Source organism: Canis lupus, chromosome X (assembly GCF_003254725.2).
Source record: "Canis lupus dingo isolate Sandy chromosome X, ASM325472v2, whole genome shotgun sequence".
NCBI classification, from domain to species: Eukaryota; Metazoa; Chordata; class Mammalia; order Carnivora; family Canidae; genus Canis; species Canis lupus.
In genome coordinates, this window is record NC_064281.1 from 4,209,199 (window position 1) to 4,236,943 (window position 27,745).

The 27,745-nt window shown below is 50.8% G+C and overlaps 1 protein-coding gene and 1 long non-coding RNA gene across 8 annotated transcripts in view; one reads left to right on the top strand and one right to left on the bottom strand.

Moving 5' to 3' along the window:
- LOC112652425 (pseudouridine 5'-phosphatase) overlaps positions 1–27,745 on the bottom strand; it is a 133,599-nt gene that overhangs the window by 92,429 nt on the left and 13,425 nt on the right. For both annotated transcript variants that reach the window (XM_049107854.1, XM_025435971.3), the window contains exon 2: positions 3,977–4,195. In XM_049107854.1, the coding sequence (XP_048963811.1) occupies positions 3,977–4,195 (219 nt within the window). The remainder of the gene's footprint in view (positions 1–3,976; positions 4,196–27,745) is intronic.
- Positions 7,837–26,894, top strand: LOC125754733 (uncharacterized). Of its 6 annotated transcripts, none has more exons than XR_007409523.1 (6): positions 7,844–10,713; positions 11,345–11,725; positions 12,795–12,899; positions 13,550–13,596; positions 20,363–20,508; positions 26,673–26,894. It is a non-coding gene; the product is annotated as an uncharacterized LOC125754733 (long non-coding RNA). The 6 variants fall into 6 exon arrangements; XR_007409520.1 differs by having other exon boundaries at positions 7,845–10,637; XR_007409518.1 differs by having other exon boundaries at positions 7,837–12,312; positions 12,358–12,899.

Sequence of the window (27,745 nt, forward strand, 5' to 3'; positions counted from 1 at the left end):
ATCTTAAAAAAGAAAAAAAAGAAATATATATTTTGTGTCAAGATCAAATCAACAAACAGAAAGTCTGATCAGATATAAAATACTAAGGATATTTGTTCAGGGATGAGAAACCTCCCAACAAAGGAAAACCCATCTGTGATGAAGCCTACCAAACAAAGAGGATTAAATGAATATTCCTCAAACCCCTACAGAAATCTGAAGAGAAAGGTGTATGTGTGCTCATTCTATGAGACCAACATTACCCTCATACAAAAACCAGGCAAAAACACTACAAGAAAACTATATATTGATATCTATAATGGGTATGGAGGCAGAAATACTAAAAAAAATACTAGCAAACTGATTTGACAACGCATTAAAGGCAATATATGCCATCACCAGGTGGAAGTTATTGCTGGAAGGCACAGATGGTTCACAACATACAAAAAAAAAAAAAAATCACTGTGATACACCATATCAACAAAGTGAATGACAAAAACTATATAATTCTATCCATTGATGTGGCAAGAGCATTTGACAAAACTCAACACCTTTTCATGATACCAACACTGAAACTGAGAAAAAGAAAAGTAGGTTGACTAAAACTGCCTCAACATAACAAAGACCGTACGTGAAAAGCCCACAGCTAACATCATACTTCACAGAAGGTGAAAACTCTTCCTCTGAGATCAGGAATAAGATAACAGTCCTACACATAGTGCCAGAAGACCTAGCCAGAGCAATGAAGCAGGAAAACGAAGACATATCCAAACTGTAAAGGCAGAAAGTAAGTATCCCCATTTGCAGAAGACGTGACCTTATAAGTAAAAAATCCTACAGGTTTCAAACACATAAAAACTGTTAGACCTGGTAAAGAAATCCAGCAACACTGGAGGACACAAAAATCAACATGCAAAGTCACATTTCTAGATACAATGAACAATCTGAAAAGAAAGTTAAAATTATGCCATTTATAACACATCAAAAAGGAATATACTCCTAAGATGGTGAAAGACTTGTACACTGAAGCGACAAGTCATTGCTGAAAACATTAAAAAAGAAGATATAAATAAATGGAAAAACATCCCATGTTCATAAACTGGAAAATCTGGTATTAAAATGTCCATACTACCCAAAACAATATGCACATTCAAAGTGATCCCTACCAAGATCCCAAGCATATTAAACACAGAAAACATCCTAAAGTTTAAACAGACACTCAAGGGACTCTCAATTGCCATAAAAATATTGAAAAGAGATAATAAAAGTTGGAGGTCTTGAACTTCTTGATTGAAAACACATTATAAAGCTATAGTTATCAAAGCAGTGCGGTACAGGCAGGAAGACCAACAGAACAGAACAGAAAGCACAGAAATAGACTCTTGCATATATGCAAGAATAATCTTTGAATCTTTGAATAATCTTTTTTTTTTTTTTTAAGATTTTATTTCTTCATGAGAGACACAGAGAGGTAGTGACACAGGAAGAGGGAGAAATAGGTTCCATGCAGGGAGCCCGATGTGGGACTCGATCCCAGGACCCCGGGAACGCGCCATGGGCCGAAGGCAGGCCTCAACTGCTGAGCCACCTGGGCGTCCCGTGGTTTGAATAATCTTCAACAATATGCCAAGACCACTCGAGAGCATAAGGCCCGTCTCTCCGACAAATTCCCACGAAATTGGGGATACTTAGGATATCCACAGGCAAACGACGAGGTTTGACATACAAGGATTAATTCGAAATTAATCAAAGACCTAAAGCTGTAACATTCCTGGAATAAAACATAGGAGGAAAGCTTTAGGAAATTGGATTTTATACTGATGTCTTGGGTAGAACAGCAAACACTCAGACAACGAGAGCAAACTGGGAGCCAAATGGGACTGCATGAAACTTAAAAAATCTTGCACATCAAAGCACGCAGGAGGATGAAAAGGTAACCTATTGAAATAGGAAGAAAAAAATATTTATTTGCACACTGATAAGTGTCTGATAAGGGGTTTATCCAGGAAATATAAAGAACTCCCACCAAATAACAACAAAAAAGTAACCCTATTTTTAAAAATGGGCAAAAGACTTAAGACAGCTCTCCAAAGAAAACACAGAAATAGTTAAAAGCATATAAACTAAGGTTCTCCATGATTCATCATTAGAGAAATGCAAATCTGAACTACAATGAGTTTTTACTTTGTACATCTGAGAATGCCTACTAACAAGAACAACCAAAAACCACAGAAAATAAGTAAGTGTTGGTGAAAATGTGGAGAAACGGGAACACTCGTGGACAGTTAGAAAATAATAGGGTGCAGTCACTCTAGAACACAGTAGGCTGGCTCCTCAAGAGATAGCAAACGGAACCACCATACGCTCCATGAGCCCGCTTCCAGGTACACGAGCCAGAAACTGAAAGCACGGTCGCAGAAACGTCTCCGTATTCCTACGTCCATAGCAGCATCCTTCATAATAGCCAGGAAGAGAAAGGACTCCAACGAGTATCAAGAGACGAATGGACACACACAACGTGATGTAGCTGTACCGGGGTGGGGAAAACGGAAGACAATCCTATATCATGCGACAACATGAATGAACCTTGAGGACGTGATGCTAAGTTCAAACAGCCAATCCGGAAAGGACAAATCCTGTATGAGCCCCCCCCCCCAAAACGAGGTACGTACAATAGTCCAGTTCACACACACAGAATGCAGAATGATGGTGTCAGGGGCTGGAAGGAGGGCCGAATGGGGAGTGAGGGGTGGATGGGTCAGAGTGTCTGTTTTCTAAGATGAAGAAGTCCTAGAGACGGGTGCTGGGGGCCGTGACCCGACAGCGTGACGCTACGCAACACCACCAAACTAGACACCTAGAGATGGATGAGACGGTTAGTTTTACCAGGTCTGGTTTCTACCATGATTTGAAAACTGAGCTGTATGGACGTGTTTCCATCATTAAAGGCTGTCGCGATAGCTCCGTGTGCAAAGGGTCCAGGATGGCAGCGGACACGGAGCTCGTGCCCACGCCCGACATTCAGATTTGTGTGTCATCCAAGCACAGCGCACGTATGTGGTTTCTATGTGACACAGGCAGTGGTACTAGCAGGTCGTTTACAGGAAATTCTCTATTCCCAGGGAATATTCAATCTGCACTTTTGGATGCATGCGTAAATATTTTTTAAACACACATGTTTCAAAACTATGAGTCACAGGAATACAATTGTAAATACAAAATTATGGCCGTAACTTCACATTTGTTTTTCCCCTGTCCTTGCACCATTAATTCCAAAGACAGAGTATTCACCTTTCTCCCTGGAAGACTCTTAAAATAGCACTCCATTTTTTGGCATCTTTCAGCCCTGTAATCTAGAACATTCTCGACCTTCTGACTTTTAGCAAGAAACAGCAGACAACTGAGTTCTGATCGATCTTCACTTAACAAGCCCCAAGGGACAGAAGTCATCTTTGCTTTCAAAGGAAAACAAGTGAAGAAAGGGGTGAAGGGCATGTAAACACACGTGTTGAAAATGAATTATGCTCTTAACTTAAAAAAAAAAAAGAAAAAATAATAAAAAGAAGGTTGTTTGGGAAGATTTAGCGGCTTGCTTATCATCAATTTGCTCACGTTTAAATATTCGCTAAAATAATCTCGTGTCTCATTTTGAACAGGAAAAGGCAAAGCCACCTATCGGACCTTGATGCGATTCCGTCGTGAGTGTGGCACTGGTACAACACCGGAACGAGCACAGTTCGCATGTTTTTGGACCTTGGGACTCAGTGGTTCCTTCCTTGGAAGGAAGCCCTTGGAAAGACCAGATGGAATCACAGCATAGGATTAAGCAAACTCTCTCTGGAGTACCTGTGAGCCTCAAACAAGACGAGGTTTTCCTGAGAAGCTATCAAGACAAAGGAAGACACAAAAGCAAGCCCGGCACGGGCCGGTAACCGGGGTTTACAACAATACCGCAAAGGCACGCGGATATGATCCCGTCACACGGAGGGGCACGTACCTGGCATCAGAGCAGCCGTGGGGAATAATTCTTTCAACTTCATCTGGCTTTCGTCCACCAGCTCCTCTTTGGACATGGGGAGCTGCAGGACGTCTATTACGATCTGGGCCGCCTCCGTTGCCTTTTTCCCCATAACAAGGGACTTGACATCCCAGCTGTATTTCTTTCCGTAGCGATCGCATATTTCCTGAAACACCACTGAATAGAGCCGTTCCGTATCTGCAGAAACAAAGAGGGGGCGACGTTTAGGGGTGTGTGCTATGCCCCGGGTCTCTACTAGGTACATACGTGTGTGTGATGCAGGACATCTGCGCGGACATCTATGCAAATACCGGAAATGTCGCAGGTCATTGGGACAATGCTGTGCTGCAGTTGTGTTTGCAGCTGTGATCTGGAAAGTGAAGAACTGGGAAAGAAACGAAGCCCATTTTATTGTTGATAATTCTTTGATACAGACAAGTGCATGTATGAGCCCAAATGTGCACTTGGGGCGGCGGAAGCTGTGACACCATCACCGGGTATTCAAGCTGCCGGGAGCCAGCTGCACACAAGGGTCAGTGTGGGTGACCCCTCCTGGCAGGGACACTTCCATCGCCCCGTGACAGTCCGCACAGAAGCGTCTGGCCACGGGTGCCGCTGCAAAGCTCCCACGTGAGAACGCACCGGTTCTGGACAGGCTCGTGTTCTGCTGCGCTCACACTCAGAGCACCTCTCACACCAGCTGTGTGTGCCGGACGGGGGCTTCCCCACACCCAGTAAGTCTGTGATGCCAGCGGGTGTCAACAATTCCACACAGTTGTCACACCGTACACAGGGTCAGGTCCCATGGGCAAAGGGCTCTGTCCCAAACCATAAGGAGACATCGGCTCACCCGTGAGATGAGCTGTCATCCCAAAGACAAGTACAACGAGTGGGCTGAGGATGTTGGAAGAAAGGAACCCTCGTGCACCGTTGGTGGAGATGCAAACTGGTGCAGGCTCTCTGGAAAACAGCATGGAGGGTCCTCAAAGAGTTAGGAAGAGAGTTACTACACAGGCCAGCAATGACACTACTGAGCGTTTGCCCGAGGAAAACAAAAGGCTAATTCAAAACCACCTCTGCACCCCCACGTTCACCCCAGCTTTATTTTCAATACCCAAGATAGGGAAGCAACGTAAGCGTCCATCAACAGATGCGTGCATACAGACATGCTATACACAACACAATACTGCTTTGGCCATAAAACAAATGAAATCTTGCCACTGGTGACAATACAGAGTGACCTACATGGTGTCATGCAAAGTCACAGGACACAGAATCGACAGATTCCTTTACATGTGAAATTTCAAAGACAGAACAAAGAAAGTAAACAGTCTAACACAGAAAACAACGTGGTGGCCGCCAGAGGGGCGGCGGGGTGAGAGGATGGGTGACACAGATGAAGGGGACTCAGAAGTACAAGCTCCACTTATGAAATGAGTCTCGGGATAGAGAAGACCGCACGGGTAACAGAGTGAGTACGGCTGCGATAACTGTGCAGGGTCACCCAGGCCACCTGGCTGGGCCCTCCGTGGTGCACCTACACTAACTGGTCAGGCCCTGTACGTGGACACACACCAACTGGATGAGCCCCCATGGTGGATCAACACCAACTGACAGACCCTGCGTGGTAGAACCATGCTACTGGACAGACACTGCATGGTGGACATAGGTCAATCGGACGGGCCCCGCGTGGGGCCCCATGCCTACTGGACGGGCTCCGTGTGGTGGCCCCGTGCCAACTGGATGGGCCCCGCGTGGTAGACCTGTGCCAACCAGACGGGACAAACGTGGAGGACCCGTGCCAACCGGATGGGACCCGTGTGGTGACCCGTGCCAATCGGACGGGACCCGCGTGGTGGAACCGTGCCAACCGGACAGGACCCGCGTGGTGGACCCGTGCCAACCAGACGGGACCCACGTGGTGGACCCGTGCCAACTGGACGGGCTCGTGAGGTAGACCCATGCCAACTGGATGGGACCCACGTGGTGGACCCTGCCAACTGGATGGGCTCGCGAGGTGGACCCGTGCCAACCGGACGGGACCCCGCGTGGTGTACTCATGCCAACCGGACGGGACCCACGTGGTGGACCCATGCCAACTGGACGGGACCCACGTGGTGGACCCATGCCAACCGGACGGGACCCGCGAGATGGACCCATGCCAACTGGACGGGACCCACATGGTGGACCCATGCCAACCGGACGGGACCCACGTGGTGGACCCATGCCAACTGGACGGGACCCACATGGTGGACCCATGCCAACCGGACGGGACCCACGTGGTGGACCCATGCCAACTGGACGGGACCCGCGAGGTGGACCCATGCCAACTGGACGGGACCCACATGGTGGACCCATGCCAACCGGACGGGACCCACGTGGTGGACCCATGCCAACCGGACGGGACCCACGTGGTGGACCCATGTCAACTGGAGGGTTCGCGAGGTGGACCCATGCCAACTGGATGGGACCCACGTGGTGGACCCTGCCAACTGGATGGGCTTGCGAGGTGGACCCGTGCCAACCGGACGGGACCCCGCGTGGTGTACTCATGCCAACCAGACGGGACCCACGTGGTGGACCCATGCCAACTGGACGGGACCCACGTGGTGGACCCATGCCAACCGGACGGGACCCACGTGGTGGACCCATGCCAACTGGACGGGACCCGCGAGGTGGACCCATGCCAACTGGACGGGACCCACATGGTGGACCCATGCCAACCGGACGGGACCCACGTGGTGGACCCATGCCAACCGGACGGGACCCGCGAGGTGGACCCATGCCAACTGGACGGGACCCGCGAGGTGGACCCATGCCAACTGGACGGGACCCACGTGGTGGACCCATGCCAACTGGACGGGACCCACGTGGTGGACCCATGCCAACCGGACGGGACCCATGTGGTGGACCCATGCCAACTGGACGGGACCCGCGAGGTGGACCCATGCCAACTGGACGGGACCCGCGAGATGGACCCATGCCAACTGGACGGGACCCACGTGGTGGACCCATGCCAACCGGACGGGACCCATGTGGTGGACCCATGCCAACTGGACGGGACCCGCGAGGTGGACCCGTGCCAACTGGACGGGACCCGCGTGGTGGACCCATGCCAACTGGATGGGACCCACATGGTGGACCCATGCCAACCGGACGGGACCCACGTGGTGGACCCATGCCAACTGGAGGGTTCGCGAGGTGGACCCATGCCAACTGGATGGGACCCACGTGGTGGACCCTGCCAACTGGACGGGTTTGCGAGGTGGACCCATGCCAACTGGACGGGACCCACGTGCTGGAAATATGCCAACTGGACGGGCTCGCGAGGTGGACCCATGCCACCTGGACGGGCTCGGGAGGTGGACCCATGCAACCGGACGGGACCCACGTGGTGGACCCATGCAACTGGACGGGACCGCGTAGTGGACCCATGCCAATTGGATGGGCTCGTGAAGTGGACCCATGCCAACTGGACGGGACCCGTGAGGTGGATCCATGCCAACTGGACGGGACCCGCAAGGTGGAAATATGTCAACTGGACGGGACCCACGTGGTGGACCCATGCCAACTGGACGGGCTCGCGAGGTGGACCCATGCCAACTGGACGGGACCCACGTGGTGGAAATATGCCAACTGTACGGGCTCGTGAGGTGGACCCATGCCAACTGGACAGGACCCGCGTGGTGGACCCATGCCAACTGGACGGGACCCGCGTGGTGGACCCATGCCAACTGGACGGGCTCGCGAGGTGGACCCGTGCCAACTGGACGGGACCCACGTGGTGGATCCGTGCCAACTGGACGGGACCCGCGTGGTGGACCCGTGCCATCTGGACGGGACCCGCGTGGTGGACCCATGCCAACTGGACGGGACCCGTGAGGTGGACCCGTGCCAACTGGACGGGACCTGCGTGGTGGACCCATGCCAACTGGACGGGACCCACGTGGTGGACCCATGCCATCTGGACGGGACCTGCATGGTGGACCCATGCCAACTGGACAGGATCCGCGTGGTGGACCCATGCCAACTGTACCCAAGCCGCCAGAGGGGCGGCGGGGTGAGAGGATGGGTGAGACAGATGAAGGGGACTCAGAAGTACAAGCTCCACTTATGAAATGAGTCTCGGGATAGAGAGGACAGCACGGGTAACAGAGTGAGTACGGCTGCGATAACTGTGCAGGGTCACCCAGGCCACCTGGCTGGGTCCCGTGAGGTGCATCTATGCTAACTGGTCAAGCCCTGTAGGTGGACACACACCAACTGGATGAGCCCCCATGGTGGACCAACGCCAACTGGACGGGACCTGCGAGGTGGACCTATGCCAACTGGATTGTTGTTGGGTCATTTAAATGGATAAAAATGTAAAAATCACTATGACATACACCTGAAAGATCAGTTCACTGAAAATGCAAACGTGGTGACACATGCTGGTGAGACCTGATGCACGTCTCCAAAGGCAAGCGTTTCCAGATCTGGGAAGCCACAGGGGGCTGAGTGCAGGTGCCCGAAGGAAGGCAGAAGGGCCGTGTCCGGAGGCGTACTCAGGGCCCCCGCCTCACTCTTGGTGGTGGCACCCACACGGGCACTCAGCGAAGCCAGGAGGTGACGGACGGGGGCTGCGCACACACGGCTGGCAAGACACACACCTCTCCCGTTCCGGCTGGTTTAGGAGGTAGACCAGCCCCTCTAATCTCAGCAGTAAGGGCCTCATGCAGTGCGTGAAGCCACAGAGACGCTGCACAGTCTAAACCGAACGTGTACAGTTGGGCCCGATAACAAGACCGCTTCCTGTGCGTGTGGCAACATCGCCGAGTCTGCAGACGGCAGGAGGCACGGCGCTGTCGCTCGGGAGCGTGGCTGTTCTGGTGTCACCTGTGTGTGCATCTGTCCCACGGCAGGTAAAGGGACACCTGGGCCGTACAGCACACCCGCCACCTCTGTGCCAAGCCCAAGACCCGAGGGCAAAGGGCAGCGAGTTCCCTTGCAAGTGAAGGCCTCCTATGGGTGGCACTACAGCCCACGCCCGAAGGGCTCTGCAGGCGGTGCCTCCTGTGCCAGTCTGCGCCACAGCTCCCCTGGCTTTGCTCCCGGGCTTGCTCATGGATTACCAACAGTTCTCTGGCCAGGGGCTCCGCGCATGGCACCACTCACGCATCCCTCTCCTGGGGCTCCCTGCACTTGCTGGGGGATGCCTGGTTCTTCGTGCTCAGACCTGAGCTGGACAGCTGCCCTCACCGCCTCTCCCGTGGACTCTGGGAATCGGCACCGACTGGCCCATGTAGCCCCAGCCCTCCTTTCAGCCATCAGCGTGGGTGACACCTGCTGAGGCACAACTCGCGAGAGCCGAGCATCAGGTGCCATTTCATCTTTGGCACTTGAACGACCTGGGACCTCTGCTTCTCTGGCACAGGCTGGATGTTCCTGCGGCACTGGAAAATGTGCAGAACAAACAGGTCCCCGGCGCCCCACCCCTGCAGGCACTTGAGACGGCTCCCATGTGACCTCTGTGTTAGGGAAATACCTGTTTTGGTTTGGTTTTCTTTTGCTGGCACAAAAGATGGTGAGGCTTTAAGGAAACATTTCCGGGGTCACTCAAGTGTAGAGAAGCCATGGTTTGGATAGCCAGCTGAGTGACTCGGGGTTTTCTAGAACCCACGCTGCACCTGTATATATTGTTCCTGAAGGTGGCAGACAATGGAGGGAGGGCTGGTTCCTCCCCATGAGCAGCAGCAGGAAGGTGCCCTCAAGCCCTCCGTGGCCAAGGGTCTCTGGTAACGAAAGCTCCTTTTATGTGCACCCCTCCACGGGGGTCAGAGCAAGGGCTCTGCGAGATGGGGAAGGACGGACAGGCCATAGTGCACATTTTTACTTTCCTCCCTGGTACTCAGACTAAGCCTCTAGGACTCCAAATGTCCAACAGGAGGAAACGACAGGCACTAAGTGAGAGCAAGAAACTAGTGTCGGGTCTAAAGAGCAAAGTCAAGCGTGGGAGTCAAGCGTGGGAAGCAGCAGAGGCCGGGCGGTCGACGGAGGTGGCATTCGGGGACTCTTGGTAAGCCAACTGGACGACAAGGAAGAAAGGGGCGTGAAAGAAACACTAATCCCAAAGACAGAAACGTAGCGATGGCCTTTAAAACGCTTTAAACAGTGTTTATTTAAAGCCTCGTGTCAAGGCTTTTAATTTAAAAGACACTGAGCTGTGGGATTATGCATCTGCAGGAGACTGTGCAGACCACTTTTCTTCACAATGTAGATAAAATCATCCCAAATCCTCAGTGAATAAGCGAGGATCTAAACAAGTAATTAAAGTCCTCAGATCCAACGATGACTGCGCCAGCTCATGACAGCATGCTTAGAAATTAAAGGGACAGCGTTTTGAAAGGAAGAAGTTCCAAAGATGAGCACAAAAGAACCCCAGCAAGCTATCAGAGGCATGTGGTCCCCCTGTCCACAAGCGAGGCAGCGAGCTCCAAGCTCTGCAACTTGCTTCTGTGTCACTTCACACAAGAACATCACATGTTACAGGCCATATAAGGCACGACGGTCCGTAGGTGTTAGGAAAGCATTCCTCGTGAAGGAGAGCCTCCCTTCTTGCTGGAAGAGGGGAACCCATGCTGCAGTGGGGGAGCCGCTGCAGGTGAGCTGATGGGATGCAGGTGAACTGATGGGATACAGGTGAGCTGATGGGATGCAGGTGAGCTGATGGGATGCAGGTGAGTTGATCAGGTAAGTGGTGACACGGGGGTGTCAGACGGGAGATGAGCCCCCGGTCAAGTGGGTACAGTGGCCACAAGGTGGGTGTCATCATGGGTACCAGGCTGCCCTCCCAGGTGGGGAAATGAGACGCATTTAGGTTTAAGTTCATCGACGTGCTGCAGAAGGGCATCCCTGTACCCGCAGGAAGGCTAGGGACGGCGGCCTCTCAGGCCCGGGTCCTACAATGCTGTTTTCTTGTCATTGAGGATGTAGTGAAATGCTTGCCGAGTCCATCCCTGCTCCCAGAGGACCGTGCCAGTTTGCATTTTACCCCATAATGAGTAGGGGTGAGGGTGTTTTCCCACATCTCCTGTGCAGGAAGCTGTGCTCCTGCAAACAGGCAAACAGGCACCTAATTCCAGAGCAGTTGCTCTGCCTCAGAGCAGACAAGCACGCACGATAAGACCTGCTTTCTCTGCTCATTCCGGTTTCCGCTCCCAAGCCAGACCTGGAATGAGGTATTCGGAGAAAGAACGGGCATCAGGAGTCTGAAAGAAGAGCAGTCAATTCCCAGCTGGGCCACTGTGTAGCTGCCAGTCCTGGGTTGAGATTTCAACGTTCCTGACTTGTGGTTTGTTCCCCGGGCAGCAGTGGCACGTAGGCAGCACTGGCCTGCAGGGCTGGCTGTGACGAGATGCTGGCTGTAGGCGGCCACAGGAGCTCTGAAGGCGGGAACCCGGTTTGCGACCCTGCCCTGCCGCTTGCAAGCCACTGAAATCTGCCAGCAGGTGCTCAGCCCCTGGCGGGGCCTTGGATGACAGATCTGCAGAATGGGGACAGTAGCACGGATACCACACGCCTCCTGGCTGGCGTGTCATGTCGGTGAAGAGGAACAGTCTGTGCTGAGCTGTGAGTGCAGCGCCTGGCCAGGGGCAAGTCCTGCACCATCTTATGGAACCCTCGGCGGAGGGGGAGGAGGGAGGGTGCGAAGACACCTCCCTCGCGCCTGCTCTGTGGAAGGACTCGTAAGTACTAAGCATCCCTGACCTAGGAGACCTCAAGATCTGCCTGTCTCCGTACAGCAGTGCTCCAGTAAGGGCGAAACCCTGTTTAATATGACAAGTCATAGGGCCCTGCCAGACATATTTTACTTAGAAACAAAGACCAAACACCCATCACCTGCTTGGAATGTATTCACAAAAGTACGATACCTGCCAGGCATGTGGAAACAGCTTCACGACACTTGTTAACTCACTGCCCGGCCCCGTACAAGAACATGATCCCTCATTTCCAAATCCTTAATCCATAAACATCTGCAACCTGAAAAGTCTCTGATTCAGTGGCAACATCTGACCTGCACCGGCATGAGGAGGGCTTAATGCAGATTATTTGTTATTCCTTGTGTGAATTTTCATACTCTTGTCTGTAGGAATCCCCGTGGGTTTACACATGGGTGCTGCCCCAGACCCCACCCTACCTACTATATAGGTCCCATGCCACACGTGTTATAAAACATTTTAAGTTTAAATTGATGATGTAAAAATCTCAATACAACTAGCTCCATACGGTTTGGAAGAGAGACTCTGAACCCACCGCAGTGCTTGCTCGCCAGGCAGGTTACAGCTAGTGCACCTTGCACACCACGCTTGCTCGCCAGGCAGGCTACAGCTTGTGCACCTTGCACACCACGACAGACCAATTTAATGCTTCCTTCCAGAACTTAACGTCATCTCCAAAAGAGTCGTACTTTTATTATCTGTGATTACAAAAAAAAAAAAAAAGGGGGGGGGTGGGGTGGGGTGATCAAAAGCCAGAGTCTGTGTGACAGGTCAGTTTCTTGAAGACACAAACACATTTTCACATTGGAGAGCTCATCTTGAGTGAAAATCAAATTGTCAGAACCGGGCAGATCAGAAGACGATGCTGGAGCTGTCTGGCAGCTTTCTCTCACAAATACAGCAGTGTTTTGGGGTGGAGTGAGCACTCCGTATTTTAACTGTAAAATAGCTTTAATAATAAATACCCAGCGTTGAATACAGTTTGATAAAACTGGTGGTGTCGTTTTTCTAAGCTGATTTTTTTTTTTTTTGACTGAGAGCACGGAAGCAGGGAGAGTGGCAGGCAGAGGAAGACGGAGAAGCAGACTCCCCGCCGAGCAGAGAGCCTGACGTGGGGCTCCATCCCAGCCACCCAGGCACCCCAGGTAACATCAGCACACACCCGACTCCCGTGCGGGTTCTTGATAGAACACACATGGCAGGGTCCCACTGCAGTTTCTGACTCTGCAGATCTCGGGTGGGACCAGGAATTTGCATTTCTGATGCTGCTCCTCTGGGGACCACACTTTGAGAATCAGAAACCAGTAGTAGACTGTATTAGGTGAAAGGAATCAACAAAGAAGAAATCAACAAAACTGTTTGGCAGCTACCAGGCACCTACCACATGCTATCAGAACAGCTTAGGGGCGCCTGGGGGGCTCAGTCGGCAAATCATCTGCCTTCAGCTCACGTCACGATCCTAGGGTCCTGGGATCGAGCCTCGCTAGGGCTCCCTGCTCAGGAAGGAGCCTGCTCCCTTTGCAATCTGCCCCCCACTTCCGGCTCATGCTCTCTCTCAAATAAATAAATGAAATCTTAAAAAAGCAAACAAACAACAAAAAAACCCACTTATCTGATGTGCTTACCAAAGCCCTGTGTTTTATAAAATCAGTAATTTGAAAAATGGATCAACTTTCAGAAAACCTTAATCTGAATAATGACATGTATAGATGTATGAATAGAAATTAAGGGGGAAAAAATCACCTATGACATAGATTCCAACGTCGATGTTTCTATTTCCTTTCTTTAACCCCAGATGAGATGCATGTTAATATGTTTTTCGTGGAGGAAACGTTTTTGAAGGTAAGTAATTCTGAATATGCCCCATTGTTTCTGAAGTTAATGGCCGCAGCAAACGACTTCTGTTAACTGGAGTTGTCGGTTAACTGGAGTCAACTGGGTGCCCCGGGGAGGAGATGAGGGGGCCAGGGGACACCCTGCACAGCAGGGTCACACCCGGCAAGGGCACACCTCCTCTGCAAAAACACCTCACACACTACGCTTTGTTTTAAGGAATAAAAACACAGGCGGGTTAATGGAACACGTTAACGGAACCCACGTTAATAAAACACACTGAAAGAATCAGTTAATTGGTTCATTCTTCTCTCAACTGGAAATTAAGAAAATACTTTCTAGCACTGAGACCAGAGAATCAAAGTCGTAGTTGCCATCGGTGGCCTTGTTTCGAGAACGAATACTCCACCCCTCGCATTTGGTATCTGCACACTCCTGTGTGGGGTTTGATTCCCCCTAGTGAAAGCACTTCCGGCCCTATGAAGGACATCACTGAAAAACATGAGTTCTTTTCCAAAAATGGACTATTGGGTCAGTGGCACAGCTATCTGAAACACTGAGCTCTGAATGTCATGGGCCTGGAAACCGGTGATTCACGGGAGACCTCACAGGAGACCGGAGCCGAGCCGTCGGAAAGCGCTAGATCTGATATCTAGGTCGCCTTGGGCTCTTCTTGACTTCTTAAGGCAGCCAAGCTTGCTTAATAATTGCTAGAACCCTAAAGGCAAAAGCTGTTGTGTAAGGTCACTGCAGGCAACAGCCGCTAAACGCTGTTCTTTCCACTCGCTCCCGGCACACAGCAGAGCCCAGATCCCGCTGGCGGAGCTATTATGTGGCTCCGAGTGGCTTCGGGGCATGCTCCTGCTGGGGCAGGTTGGCTCAGAGTGTCCGTGACCAGCCAGGGCCCCAGCAAGTGCCCCACCGGGCGTAGTAGGAAGGTGCTACACGACACCGGGACCCCGACAGAGGGAGGCTGAGCATCCTTGCTCCACCTCTGGACCAGGACCCAGCACGGGGAAGCATGAGCATGCAACCCAGGGGCAGAGGTCTGTATCCTAAGGACACGAGATGCCAACACGTAGAGCCACCTGGTGAGCTGGGAAGGGTGGAAACGGTGCTGGCTTGGCCCCACACATTCCAGTCCCATCAGAGGAAACCGTCAGTGACCAGTGAGAAGCCGAGGAGCGCGGGCCCTGTGTGGATGCTGCCGGCCGGCCACCCAGCAACCCGTAAGCACACCTGTATCACACCCCAGGCAGGCGCTGGGGCCCCAGGCGCTCGCCGCATGGTCCGCCGCCCGGCCCGAACACCTCTTCACACAGGCACACCTGCGTCCTCCGAGCCTTGCTGTGGCTGTGGCCGCTCGGAATGGAGTATCCCCCGGCACCTCCACAGCAAACAACCCTGGGTGAGGACGACAGGGTGCCTAGGAGGAACTGCAACAGTCAGGAAGCCTTACAGAGTCCTGGCACTACGGTGGGCACGGGCATGAACACGGCTGCATTTGGGTTCAACTCTCTGGCCCCAAGCTCCACGCCCGGGACTAACCCAGTCCACATCGTTTCCCTCATCTGATGCGGATCACGAGGATTCTGCTGCCCTCAGGAGGGTGGTTCGTGGGAAACGCTTCAAAGCCGGAGTGAAGCTGTGTGCCAACAAAAACCAGACGTAGTATGTCCCAAGGAAAGGAAGTCCCTGCCCTGCAAAGAGCTTTGTAAAAATCTAGTGCCGTGGAGGGGGGCACTTGACGGGATGAGCACTGGGTGTTATTCTGTATGTTGGTAAATTGAACACCAATAAAAAATAAATTTATTATTAAAAAAAAAAAATCTAGTGCCGTGGAAAGCCACAAACAGAAACCCTGTCCTTTCAGGATTGCTATAAATCTTTATCCAGATCTCCTTCCATTAACAAACAGCAGACGCGATAAACCACAACAAAAAATAAAGCTACCTTTAATTGTACTGTTAGCCCACTTTGCTTAAGTACCGGTGATGCAAAAATATCATCTGCTCACTGCTCTTCAATGCAATACAAATTATTTCATTTATGCCTTGGATACGGGAAACAACCAACCTGTCATGATATAAGCTAGAACCCAAACCAACATAAAATTGATTTCTTTCCCCCAAAGTTAAACTTTAGGCCAAGTTTCAAATGACTGCTCTCAGAGACTCTTCTGAAACAGATATTTATGAATTAGAAACGTCTTGTATTACAGAAGTCACACTATGACATGCACCATGGAGCAGAGCTGAGATGAACGATCTTAAGAAGCAGACCCTGGGGTGCCAGGGCAGCTCAGTCAGTTAAGCATCTGCCTTTGGCTTAGGTCATGACTCTAAGGTCCTGAGATCGAGTCCTGTATCGGACTTCCTGCTCAGCAAAGAGTCTGTTTCTCCCTCTCCCTCTACCTGCTGCTCCCCTGCTTGTGCACAATCTCTCTGTCAAATGAATAAAACCTTAAAAAAAAAAAAAAAAGCAGACATTGACGATCTTGGGTACACGGCAATGGCACAAGGTACAAATATGGTAGATTCGATAAAATGAACATTGTGTACCTACTGTGTGATAGGCCCTGAGAAAAACCCAATAATTAAAGCTTATACAGGCGTTGCTGGAAGTGACATAAATCTCTGATCAGAATCAAACAGCCCAGGCATGTTTGTTGATAAAAATAAACACAGAAACAGCCAAATACATACAAGAATATGGGACACTTTTGCAAAGACTATGATTGAGAAATTGCCCACATATCAATCTACTTATCAGCATGTACCGAAATGTCACCATCCCCTAACCCCAATGACTGCATGGCAAGAAAGGTCCCTTTGGACAGTCAGGCAGAGAGGGAGGGTGTGTGAGGACATGGACTGCTGGCAGTACGGGTAGGAGAAAAAAGATAATAAGATGGTGAGCACATACGAGGAAAGGAAGGCCAGGCACGTGTTCTCCAGCAAACAGTGCAGGTTCCAGTCCACCACTGGCACTCAGGTGCTTTCTCCCACATGTCCACAGACACCCCACAAGCTCTATACCCATGGCATAAGGATGCTCGCATTGTCTCTGTGGTAGCTACTTAACCTTTACAAACAAAGTTGTATGGAAAAGGTACGCTTCCTTATGTTCAGGGACGTAAACAACGGAAATGAATAAATGACGAGCATGAAATGATGAGTCACGGGGATATTCGCTTCGAACTGGAAGCTTGCTTGCTCCAGCAGGCTGAGAGAGAAGTATTTAAGCATTTGATATATAGCTTCCCGTGGTGGTAAACTATCAGTTTTCAACTGTAGAGGAGTGATAATAAATGTGGCTGCTCAAAATAAGGACCAGTAATAGCTATTTGAGTCGTCCTTTGTAAAGTCAAGCTTCTCATTAGCAGTTGACGTGATTCGCTGGCATTATCAATCATTTCAGTTAGTACGAATGGGTGTCACTCTAAGGATTGTTTTTTCTGGTAATCCATACTCAATTTTGAAAACTAGGTTGGTTTTTTTTTTTAATTATTTATTTATTTTATTTATTTATTTTTTTTATTTAATTATTTATTTTAAAGAAAGTGTGTGAGTGGAGGGAGCGCCAGACAGAGGGAAGCAGGCTCCCATTGAGCACGGAGTCTGACATAGGGCTCAAGTTCACAACCCGGAGATCATGACCTGGCCCAAAACCGAGAGTTGGCTACTTATCCAACTGAGGCACCCCGGTGCCCCCAAAAAGTCATTTAAAAGATGAACTGGTTCAAAAAATGTTGCTAGATCACACCTCTATGTAATGGAAATATACCCATATAAAGGGGGCAAAAAATGGACATTTTGGTGCTTAGGGCCATAGAGCTAAACATAAAATCAAAACTATCAAACTTGGAGAAGCAAACATGGGGCATCTTTGCAATGTTAGGTTCTATGAAGTTTTCATACCAGAACACAAGACGCAAGAGCCATAGGAGAACACACATATAAAGGGGCATCCGTTAAAGTTAAAGGAAACCATCAGTAAGAAAACAAAAGGCAAGTCATAACACAGGAAAAAACACAACACACACGACCTGCATCTAGAATATATAAAGAACCTAACATCACAAGTCAATGATGACACAAAAACCTCCACTATCTACAACCTAATCCCCAGAACCTATAATTATCGTACCTCACAAGGCAAAAGGAACTTTGCAGCGTGCTCCTGTGTCTGGGGATGGGGCGATGGTCCTTGATGATGCAGCAGGCACAAAGTCATCACATGGGTCTTTACGGGGGGGAGGGGGGTCAGAGTTAGAGGAGGGGTGAGCACAGACACACACGCTGGGAGTGAGATGACGGCAAGGCAAGGAAGGTCCTCAGAGGCAAGGAAAGGGATCCCATCCCGCACCAGAGCCTCCAGAAGGAACGCAGCCCTGTCAGCACCTTGATTTTCGCCCACCAAGACGGATGTCGTACTTGTGGCCTCCACAACAGTACGGCAATCAATTCGTGCTATTTTGAGCCACGAGCCATGAGGCCATTTGCGAGAATTTGTGACAGCATCAATAAGAACGTAATACACAACCCAGCACAGAAACCGCTTCGGTAAACAGTCTGGTGGTTTCCTGCAAAGTTAAGTGTAGGCTGACCGTATAAGCAGAAGCAATAAAAACAAAAATACAACCTATCAGTCCACACAAGACATGAATGAGTTTCAAGCCAACTAGGGTCAGTGAAAGAAGTGGGAACCATTCTGTAGTTTGAGAAGCAGACTGCCGCCTACGTTGGGATGGAACGGAAAGAGGGAGGCTCTTTGGAGGGGCACGAGACTTTTGGGAGTTACGGAAACATCCCTGCTTTGAGTGTGGACACGGCGTCACACTACGGGGGATCCACCTGGACATTTTAAATCATCCTTGATGGGGATCCCTGGGTGGCGCAGCGGTTTGGCGCCTGCCTTTGGCCCAGGGCGCGATCCTGGAGACCCAGGATCGAATCCCACATCAGGCTCCCGGTGCATGGAGCCTGCTTCTCCCTCTGCCTATGTCTCTGCCTCTCTCTCTGTATGACTATCATAAATAAAATAAAAATTAAAAAAAAAAAAAAAAACATCCTTGAAGCTAAGCATGATGACAGTTTCCTGGGACTTGACTTTTCTATGTAAAATGTCATTTCTATGCCGTTGTAGAGGAAATTTGCCGATTCCATCCAAATTGTATAGTGATGTCCTCAAAACAGGGGCAGTCTTACACAAAACTGAGCCCTTCCAGGGTTGGAGACGATCTGAAGCGAAAATCCTACAAGACTTTAAAACACTGCCCTTCCCATGGGTCTCTGAGCTGCCTTAAAAGCAGGGCCGTGGGAGGTCAGGACAGATGCATTAAGACAACGGCCACTGAGATCTAGTGTTTGCGGGACAAGGTCAGGAAGGGGGTGCGGAGCACAGCGTGGTGCTATGCTTGCTGTCCCTGGGTCAGCCCAGGGGTATGAGGACGAGAATGTGGACACACAACATGGTTCTCTGCCCACCAAAAACCAAGCTGTCTTTCAGAAATCCTGATGTTTGTAACCAAGGACAAAAGACGTAGCAGTGTTGCCTCATACCATCAGCCTAGGAAGAAATAAAGGCTTTTTCAGGGTTTCAGGTGTGAGGGGAGCTTTCCCTAGGGACACCCCAGGTGCTCCTGGACACCTGCCAGCTCAAGGACAGGTGTCCCCAGACAGGCAAAAAGTGGATATTTACTGAGCCCCAGGAAACCGCCAGATTGGGGACAAATATTTTCTAAAACAGGAGGAAATTCAGGGAAATAACTGTGGAATTTGAAAGCGGTAAAAAAGTGCCATCCGAGTTAAACATCTCCCAAACTCAGCCTGGGACTCAGTTTACAAAGCGTTGCCTGCTCTTGATGTTTACTGGTATGTTACTGATACACAGATGCTATTAGGCCAGTTTAAAATCAAGAAAATTTAATGAGCGAATGAATGGATAAAATAAATAAGATGAGATTTTTGAGTCTGGATGGCTTCTTTCAGGTCTGGGGGTCATCTGGGATTGACACACACTGGCATCCCGTGCACAGTCTCTTCCACACGCGGCCCCTGTACAGACCCTGAGTTGTGGGCACCGGGACTCTGGCCGTGTGTGTCCAGGTGTGGAACCCAGACCGCAGCACCCGCACGACCTGGGCACTGGAGGGAAATGCAAATTCTCGGATCCATGCAGCCCCTCCCAACAGGAGGGCCCGGGACGCGGGCTACGTGGGTCGTAACGAGCCCTCAGGACGTATCTGACGCCTGCACAAGTGTGGGAACCACAGAGCTAACGTGTCGTCCATGTTCACGGCCAGGACATGACGGAAAGTAATTGGGAGAAGAGGGGCAACCGGTGCTGGCACTTCTCACGGGGTGACAGGCACTGGAACCTGCACGACCATCCGCCGTATGTGCTAGGGGCACGCCAGAGCCGGCTGCCACATGGGCAGCCACACCATACGGGAGGCAGGGAGAGGGCCCCTTGGTCTCTCTGCTGCTCCCTGGGGCTCCCGGGCGCCACCCACACCTGCGTGTCCTAGGAACGGCACCCGGGTTCTCATGGGCGCTGGCGAGGTGCCTCTGAATTGCGGACACCGTCCCTTTGCAAACCCAGGCTCCAGGTCTCACACGTGCCGTGCTTCATCCACTCTCGTTGCAAAGACGGTTCTAGACGCTGGGAGAGGCAACACCGGGCCGTGGCACTCCCTGAATCTGGACACTTGGGCACGGAGCGCTGCAGGAGCCGAGTGCCACAGGGACGTTATCCTCTGCTTTTCCTACAGGGAACCTGTGCCTGAAAAGGCCCACCGTTATCCTTCACCTGCCCCGTGACAGGCTTACCTGGACAGCTAGGAGAGGAGCCTCAGCCGTCCGGGGGGTGCACTAACCGAGGCAACAGCGTCGAGGCATCCGTTACGGAGAAGCTAAGGTGACGGTCCGTGCCGTTTTCATGTCGGTAGAGTCGCGTGAGAAACAGATGACAAAGTGTCAGAGCCTGAAGGCTCTTGCGGTGTTGGAAAGGAGTGAGGTGGGCGTTGGGGGCGCCGTGTGGGGCCTGCCTGGGTGGCAAGGGGAGGTACCACTGCCCGCTAGGGAAGCATTGCTCTGGCATCCAGACACGGGGCAAGCTTGCTCAACGCCAGGGGCATCGTGTCCGCGTGGCCCGCACGGGGACGGCTGCACCATCCTCAGGGTGCGAAGCTACCTGTGCCAGCAGGGGCATCTGGTGCCAGAGGTGCAGAAGCTGCAGACATGGGTTCGCACGCCGCCTTGGCCCCTTCGTGGCGGTGTCACGCTGTCAGAGGAAAAGCCCGTTGGCAACGGCTTCCTCAACGGGGCAATGGGGAGGAGGCTCCCTGTCCCCTGAGGTGGTCTGAGGACGAACTATACCAGGAAGAAATCGGCCAGAGGAGAGCATGTGCTTTCCGTAAGGGGAGGGTGGAAGTCAAGGCGAAGGCGCTTTTCCTAATGGGCTCCCAGGAGGATGCACGTAAGAACATCAGGAGAGCAGCCCGTCACGAAGAGCCAAGGGCAGCAGGCAGGGAAGAGGACCGTCGGGGGCACCGTCGCCGGCCTCGTCTCTAGGAGGGCACGCCCCTGCTTCCCGATGTCTTCCACTGAGCTCTGTGGCTGGCGGGCACAGGGCGGCAGAAACCCTGACTGCATGCAACCTGGGGGGTCGTCTGCCCGCCCCCCACCGTCCTGGCTAAAAGCAGGTGCCAGTCCTCTCTGGCCTCTCACTGTGGGGCAGGCGGGCTGGCAGGGGGAACCGAAGAGAAGAGCGAGGCGCCGTGGCTCCCGGGCTGCCGGCCTGCTCCATCCGTGAAGCCGGGAGGCTCGGCGCACAGACAGGACCCACAGACAGGTGTGAGCGGGGAGGCGGGCGTGTGCGAGGCGCCGGGGCGGCTGCAGGTTCCAGGCTGGCAGCAGAAGCACGGCACGCAGGCCACGGGGAGGGCACCGAGTGCGGTGTGCCGTGTCGTGGTTTCCGCGCCACGGCCCGCGGCCACGGGATGGTGCTGAGAGCCCGGGCGTGCAGGCGGAGAATCGAGGGAGCTACGCGGCCAGTAAGTCAAGCTGCCCAAAGGAGCCGCACGCGAAGCCAACACGGCGCTTTTACATTCATTCGTACAAAGAGAATGAAGAGGAACGAGCCCGGAAGGCTGGAACTCCGGCATGCACTACACACAGGCGTCCTGTTCTCTGGCTTCTTAAAAGCGGACTTTTAGGGGCTCAGCGGGTTAAGCGTCTGCCTGCAGCTCATGATCCCGGGGCCCCACATTGGGCTCCCTGCTCACCAAGCAGCCTGCCTCTCCCTCTCCGTCTGCCCCATCCCATTTTCATTTTCTCTCTAAAATAACTAAAATGTATACTTTTAAAAATGCGTACTTTTAGCAGATCACATGTGGAATAAAAGGCTTTTCAGACGAGTTTTTTCTTCATGCCACAAATTGACAGACGCTCGCTGTCCTACATTCCCCACGTGCGTTTTTCAAAGCGGAATCTCAGACGGTGCAGACGCTGATTACAGCGTGCTCCCCTCTTTCCTGGGACAGCACGCTGATGTGCCCCTGCTTCCAAACGGGGGCTCCACCAGCAAGAGCCCCGGGCTGCAGCCTCTGCCCCCCGCCTGCAGCCATCCCCGACCGCGGACGAGGCTCCACCTGCACCTGGGATGACTTAGGAAGCCTGCCCACGCAGCAGGATCACGTTCTGATCCTGCACTTGCAAACCAACCCCTATTTAGGACGTGTAAGGTAAGAGAGGCATTCTCTCAGCTTGCCATGCATGCCCCCTTACCCTGCAGCCTGCATAAAACCCAACCACTTTCTCCTCCCAGACTTCTCCCCAGCTCAAACTACTGCTAGAGTCCTTACAACGGTGCATATATGTGCCTTCTCCATCAACAGGTTTTGGATTTGAACGGAGCTTACCACACCAAGAAAAGTTCTCACTTGGAGGCGGTGTGTAACCCAACAATCATACATACCATTTTTTGCTTTGGAGAGTATCATCACGCGTGGTTTAGGAATACTTAAATGTGGGCAGCCCGGGTGGCTCAGCGGTTTACTGCCACCTTCAGCCCAGGGTGTGATCCTGGAGACCCGGGATCGACTCCCACATCAGGCTCCCTTCATGGAGCCTGCTTCTCCCTTTGCCTGGGTCTCTGCCTCTCTCTCTCTCTCTCTCTCGTCTCTCACGAATAAATAAAATCTTCAAAAAAAAGAAAAAGGAATACTTAAACGTGCAATACTGCTTATACACGAATGTTTGTTTCTTGGTTCATTATCCAATGACCAACTCAAACATTCCTTTGACAATCTTTGTAAATTATGCTCAATAGGGATGTTATAACACTATTTTCATGCCTTCAAGTAATGGTTCACAAACGGGGTGATTGTACTCACCGGGGGACATAAAAGACAAGATAAATGTGTTTCTGTTTGCAAATCTTTTTTCTTATCTGATTTAAAAGACAACTGCTTAGGCGATAATTATAAATCTCTATTTATGAGCACATAATGTACAAAGATGTAATCCTAATGACGGTAGCAGCCAAATGAGGGGGGGCTGAATGTAGCCATATCCTTGCAAAGTTTCCGTATACTTTTTAAATTATGTTGGCATTAATGCAAACTAGACGGTCACGTGTTCAGATGTTAACTGTGATCTTCAGAGTAACCACCAAGAAAATAACTAAAAACACATCGTAAAAGACACGCGAAGGGAATTAAAGTCGTGCACTAGAATATATCCAGTTAACGTGAGAAAAGGCAGTCTCGGGAAAATAAAGGAATGACAAGGAAATAACTTATATGGAAATCATGCCATACAGGAATCATATTTGATCAAGAATGGCATTTCATGTAAATGGCTAAGACCCCCAGTTAAAAAGTAAAGACTGCCACAATGGGCTTTAAGAAAAGAAAAAGAGGGACGCCTGGGTGGCTCAGCGGTTTGGCGCCTTCGGCCCAGGGCGTGATCCTGGGGACCTGGGATCGAGTCCCACGTCAGGCTCCCTGCATGGAGCCTGCTTCTCCCTCTGCCTGTATCTCTGCCTCTCTGTGTCTCTCATGAATAAATAAATAAAATCTTTTAAAAAAAAAAAAAAGAAAAACAATGTGACCCAGCCAGACCCAACGTGACTGGCGCCTAGAAAACACAATTAGATTGAAGGGTGCAGAAGGTTTAAAGGATGGCCAAGGTATCCAGTGCCAACAGTAAGAGAAGAGGCAGACACAAGACAGACTCAAGCAAATATCTCTTCTGCAAACAACACAGAGAAGTCTAATAGGAACATTTTATAGGGAGATCATTCCAGATTCCAAAGATGCAGGAATTATAAACCTGTATGCACTCAACAACAGAGCCCCAATTACATAAACCAGAAACTGAAAAAAATTAGAGGGAGAAACAGATAATTCACCAGTGGTGGTCGGAGATTTGGATATCACAGCTCTAATAATGGATAGAACTAGATTAAAAAGTAGTAAGGAAATGGAAGCCCAGATTTAATACCATTAACTACTTAAAACACTGCCAACCAGGGGCGCCTGGGTGGCTCACTCGGTGAGATGAGCGTCTGCCTTCAGCTCAGGTCATGAACCCAGCATCTTGGGATCACGCCCTGCATCACCCTCGGCCTCTCCCCCTGCGTGTGCGCTCTCTCTTTCTCTCTCTCTCCCAAAATCTTAAAACAAAACAAAACGCAACAAAAAAACAGCACCAACCAGCTGGACTTAGCAGACACCTACGGAACATTCCACCCAACTGTAAGCTGACACACCTTCTCCAGGAAAAGGCGGTGTCCTAGGTCATGACCCCATAAATTGGCAAAGGCTGGACTGAAATCATACAGCGTATCTCCCTAATCGGCGATGTGATGAAATTAGAAGTCAATCATAGAAAAAGATGGGGGAAATTCATAAGCACATGGAAAGTCAACGATGCACCTGTATGTTCAAGGCTCAAAGAAGAAATTAAAAGGGAACCCCGGAGACACTGTGGGATGAATGAGTGAAAACGAAAATACAACAGCCCCAAACCTACGGGGTGCAAGGAGAGCAGCGCTTGGAGGGAAGTGGATGGCTACACACGCCTATGTTAATGCAGAATGGTCGGAGATGTGGAGCGTGCCGATGGATCTGCAGAAGAGGAAGGGGCTGTGAGCCAAGGAACGGGCAGCGGTACGTGGCTGGGTAAGGGAAGGACATCGGTTCTCTCCCCTAGAGCCTCCAGAAAGGAATGCCACCCTGTACACACCTTGATTCTAGCCTGAGGAGACTGACAAGGGATTTGTGACCTCCACAACCACACGGTCCTAATACTCGCGTGGTCTTATACCACTTGGTTTGTGGCCCAGCGGTCAGTCCGGCAGCAAGAACCCAACACAGTAAGAAACTTTCTTGAGCGTCTATGCTCCTTTTTTCCTAATGGGACTACTGTACAACTTTTTTTTTTTTTTTTTTTTTTTAAGATTTACTTATTTGAGAGAAAGAGCGAGCACACAGGCAGGGGGAGGAGCAAGAGAGAGATTCTCAAGCAGACACCGTCCAGCACGGGAGCCGGTCTCAGAGCTCAAATCCTCAACCCACAGATGATGACCTGAGCCAAAATGAATATTCGAGTCTCGACCAACTGAGCCACCCGGGCACCCCCCGTACAAGGACTCTTAAGCACACCAAACACACAACGTAAGAATGATCCTTTCTGAACATCTCACCCACAAGGACTTGAACCACAGAAGGTCAACGGTGGCTACCGACAGTTCACAGAAGTCCGTGCAACAGCTTCCCCGAGGCTGCCCACCAGCCATTACGCAGCACCACGGCCTGGGCCCTTCTTACCGCTACATCATAATCACACATGTATAAACCTTATTAATCCCTGGTCCTTTTTTCTCATTTCCCACTGTCACATCCTGACACTTCCATTGAGTGAATGTCAATAATTTAAGTTCTTCTTGAATTTTAAGAGACAAATATATGACCGCGGTGTTGTAGATGGATGTGTCTTTCTCATGTCCTCGATGGATACACCCTGTTAAGAATTAGCTTCCCACCGCCCCGGGCTTTATGGCTTAATGGTGAATCTATATATTTTTATGCCTTTTGAATAAATGAAAACCAGCAGATGTCCTCCACATAATGCAAACTTTAAAGACGTCCTTCCCCCAATGCAAAGAACAGCTTCCATTCTTTTCAGCATCTACCTTCTAGCAGCCTATCCTGCCACTCCTCTGTGAAGGAAGCCCCTCCAGAGGGCCTGTTGGAACAGGACGTCAGCAGTGTAAGCACTGATATGGAGATAATGCCAAAAATACTTAGGGCGATGCAAATTATTCCAAAATCTAGGAATCGTGTTGAGCTGAAATCAGGGATATATAGTACCAACTGCTTCTCCTTCTATTTTTTTTAAAGGTTTTACTCATTTATTTGAGAGAGAGGGAGAGCACAAGGAGGCAGAGCGGCATGCAGAGGGAGAGGGAGAAGTGAAAGCGGACAAACTTCCACGGTAGTCCCGTGGGCGCGGCACTCAGCCAGCAGCCCTAAGCGTTCACTGTCCACCGCCCTGGTGCAGCCTGCCCCCTGGTTCAGTGGGAAGTGGTCCAGATGGCTTGGGATCACAGAACCTGGCTGCGCTGGTCTACTAGGGCTGCCACAGCAAAGGAACACATACCGGCCAGCTTCAACAGACACTTATCCGTCCCGGTTCTGGGGGCTGGGAGTCTGAGACCAGACAGGGCTGAGGCTGCTTCCTCCTGAGGCCTCTCTCCTGGGCGGGTAGACGCCGTGTGCTCCGGTGTCGGTGCATGTCTGTGTCCTCATCTCCTCTTCCCATAAGGACAGCAGCCCTATGGGGTGAAGGCCCATGCAACTGACCTCATTTTACTCTAATCCCTGCTTTAAAGACCCCACTTCCAAACACAGCCCCATTCTGAGGTCCTGGGGTGAGCGTTTCAACACGTGCATTTTGTAGGAGACACAATTCAGTCCACCCCACGGCGTTATAGATCTTCACGTGTTTGGTATTTGTGTCAAAGGCAAAGGCAACCAACCACTTAAAATTATCCTTGTCTATCTTGTTTTTCAGGGGAAGAGACAAAGAGAATAGTGAAGAATCAAGAATCAAGATCCTGGGCAACCCCGGTGGCTCAGCAGTTTAGTGCTGCCTTCAGCCCAGGGCGTGATCCTGGAGACCTGGGATCGAGTCCCACATCAGGCTCCCTGCATGGAGCCTGCTTCTCCCTCTGCCTGTGTTTCTGCCTCTCTCTGTGTCTCATGAATGAATAAATAAAACCTTAAAAAAAAAAAAAAAGAATCCAGATCCTTTTTAAAAGAATAGGCTTAGAGACTATAAACTGGTTTACGCACCTCAGGTTTTACTGAACCATACTCAGGATTTCTGCAGAGACCCAAAGAGCAGTAAGTTGCAGGTCCCTCCCTCCATGCAGAGTATACCGCTGGTGCTCACAAGGAGTGTTGTGCGAGCCATCTGGACCAAAGGGGACAAGCTTGGTATCTGATTTCCAGCTGCACAGTGGCAGCTGCTGAGAGGCCACCTCGGTGGGAACCCTAGAGGCTCCTTGGGCACAGAATGAAGGCTGGCTGCATGTTCATTTTCGGACTCACATTACTACATGCCTCATAAGCTGTGACTCTAACTCAAAGTAAATGGAAGACCCAGCGTTCCATCCGATGTCATCTTCACAGCCCTCCCCAGGATCTGCGTAAGCCTGGCAAGTATAGTGAGAATGTAGAATTCTTGTTGAGTTCAACAATTATTGGATTTAGGTGGAAAGACATCTTACGTAGATGCTAAAAAAAAAAGCAAAATCTAATCAGCTGAGTGGGAATGGAAAATACCTGTTAGAGGACCAGTTCTCCCTAATGCCCAGGTAGCTCATCCCGTGCCCAAAATATTAAGTGACATTTAGAAGAAGGAAGATCACTGAATAAATTCTTGCGTGCTATTGAATTACTTCTATTCTTTAAGTGAACTTGGCCTGTTGGAGCAATGGTGCTGTAAACACACTCTTAAATGCATACTCAGATTACTAATCTTCACTCACAATTTAAGATGACGTTATCTGAACGCAACGGGAACAAGTCACGTGAACTTCACATTCATCATTTTCATCAAGTTCACCTATTAGGCTAAAGTGA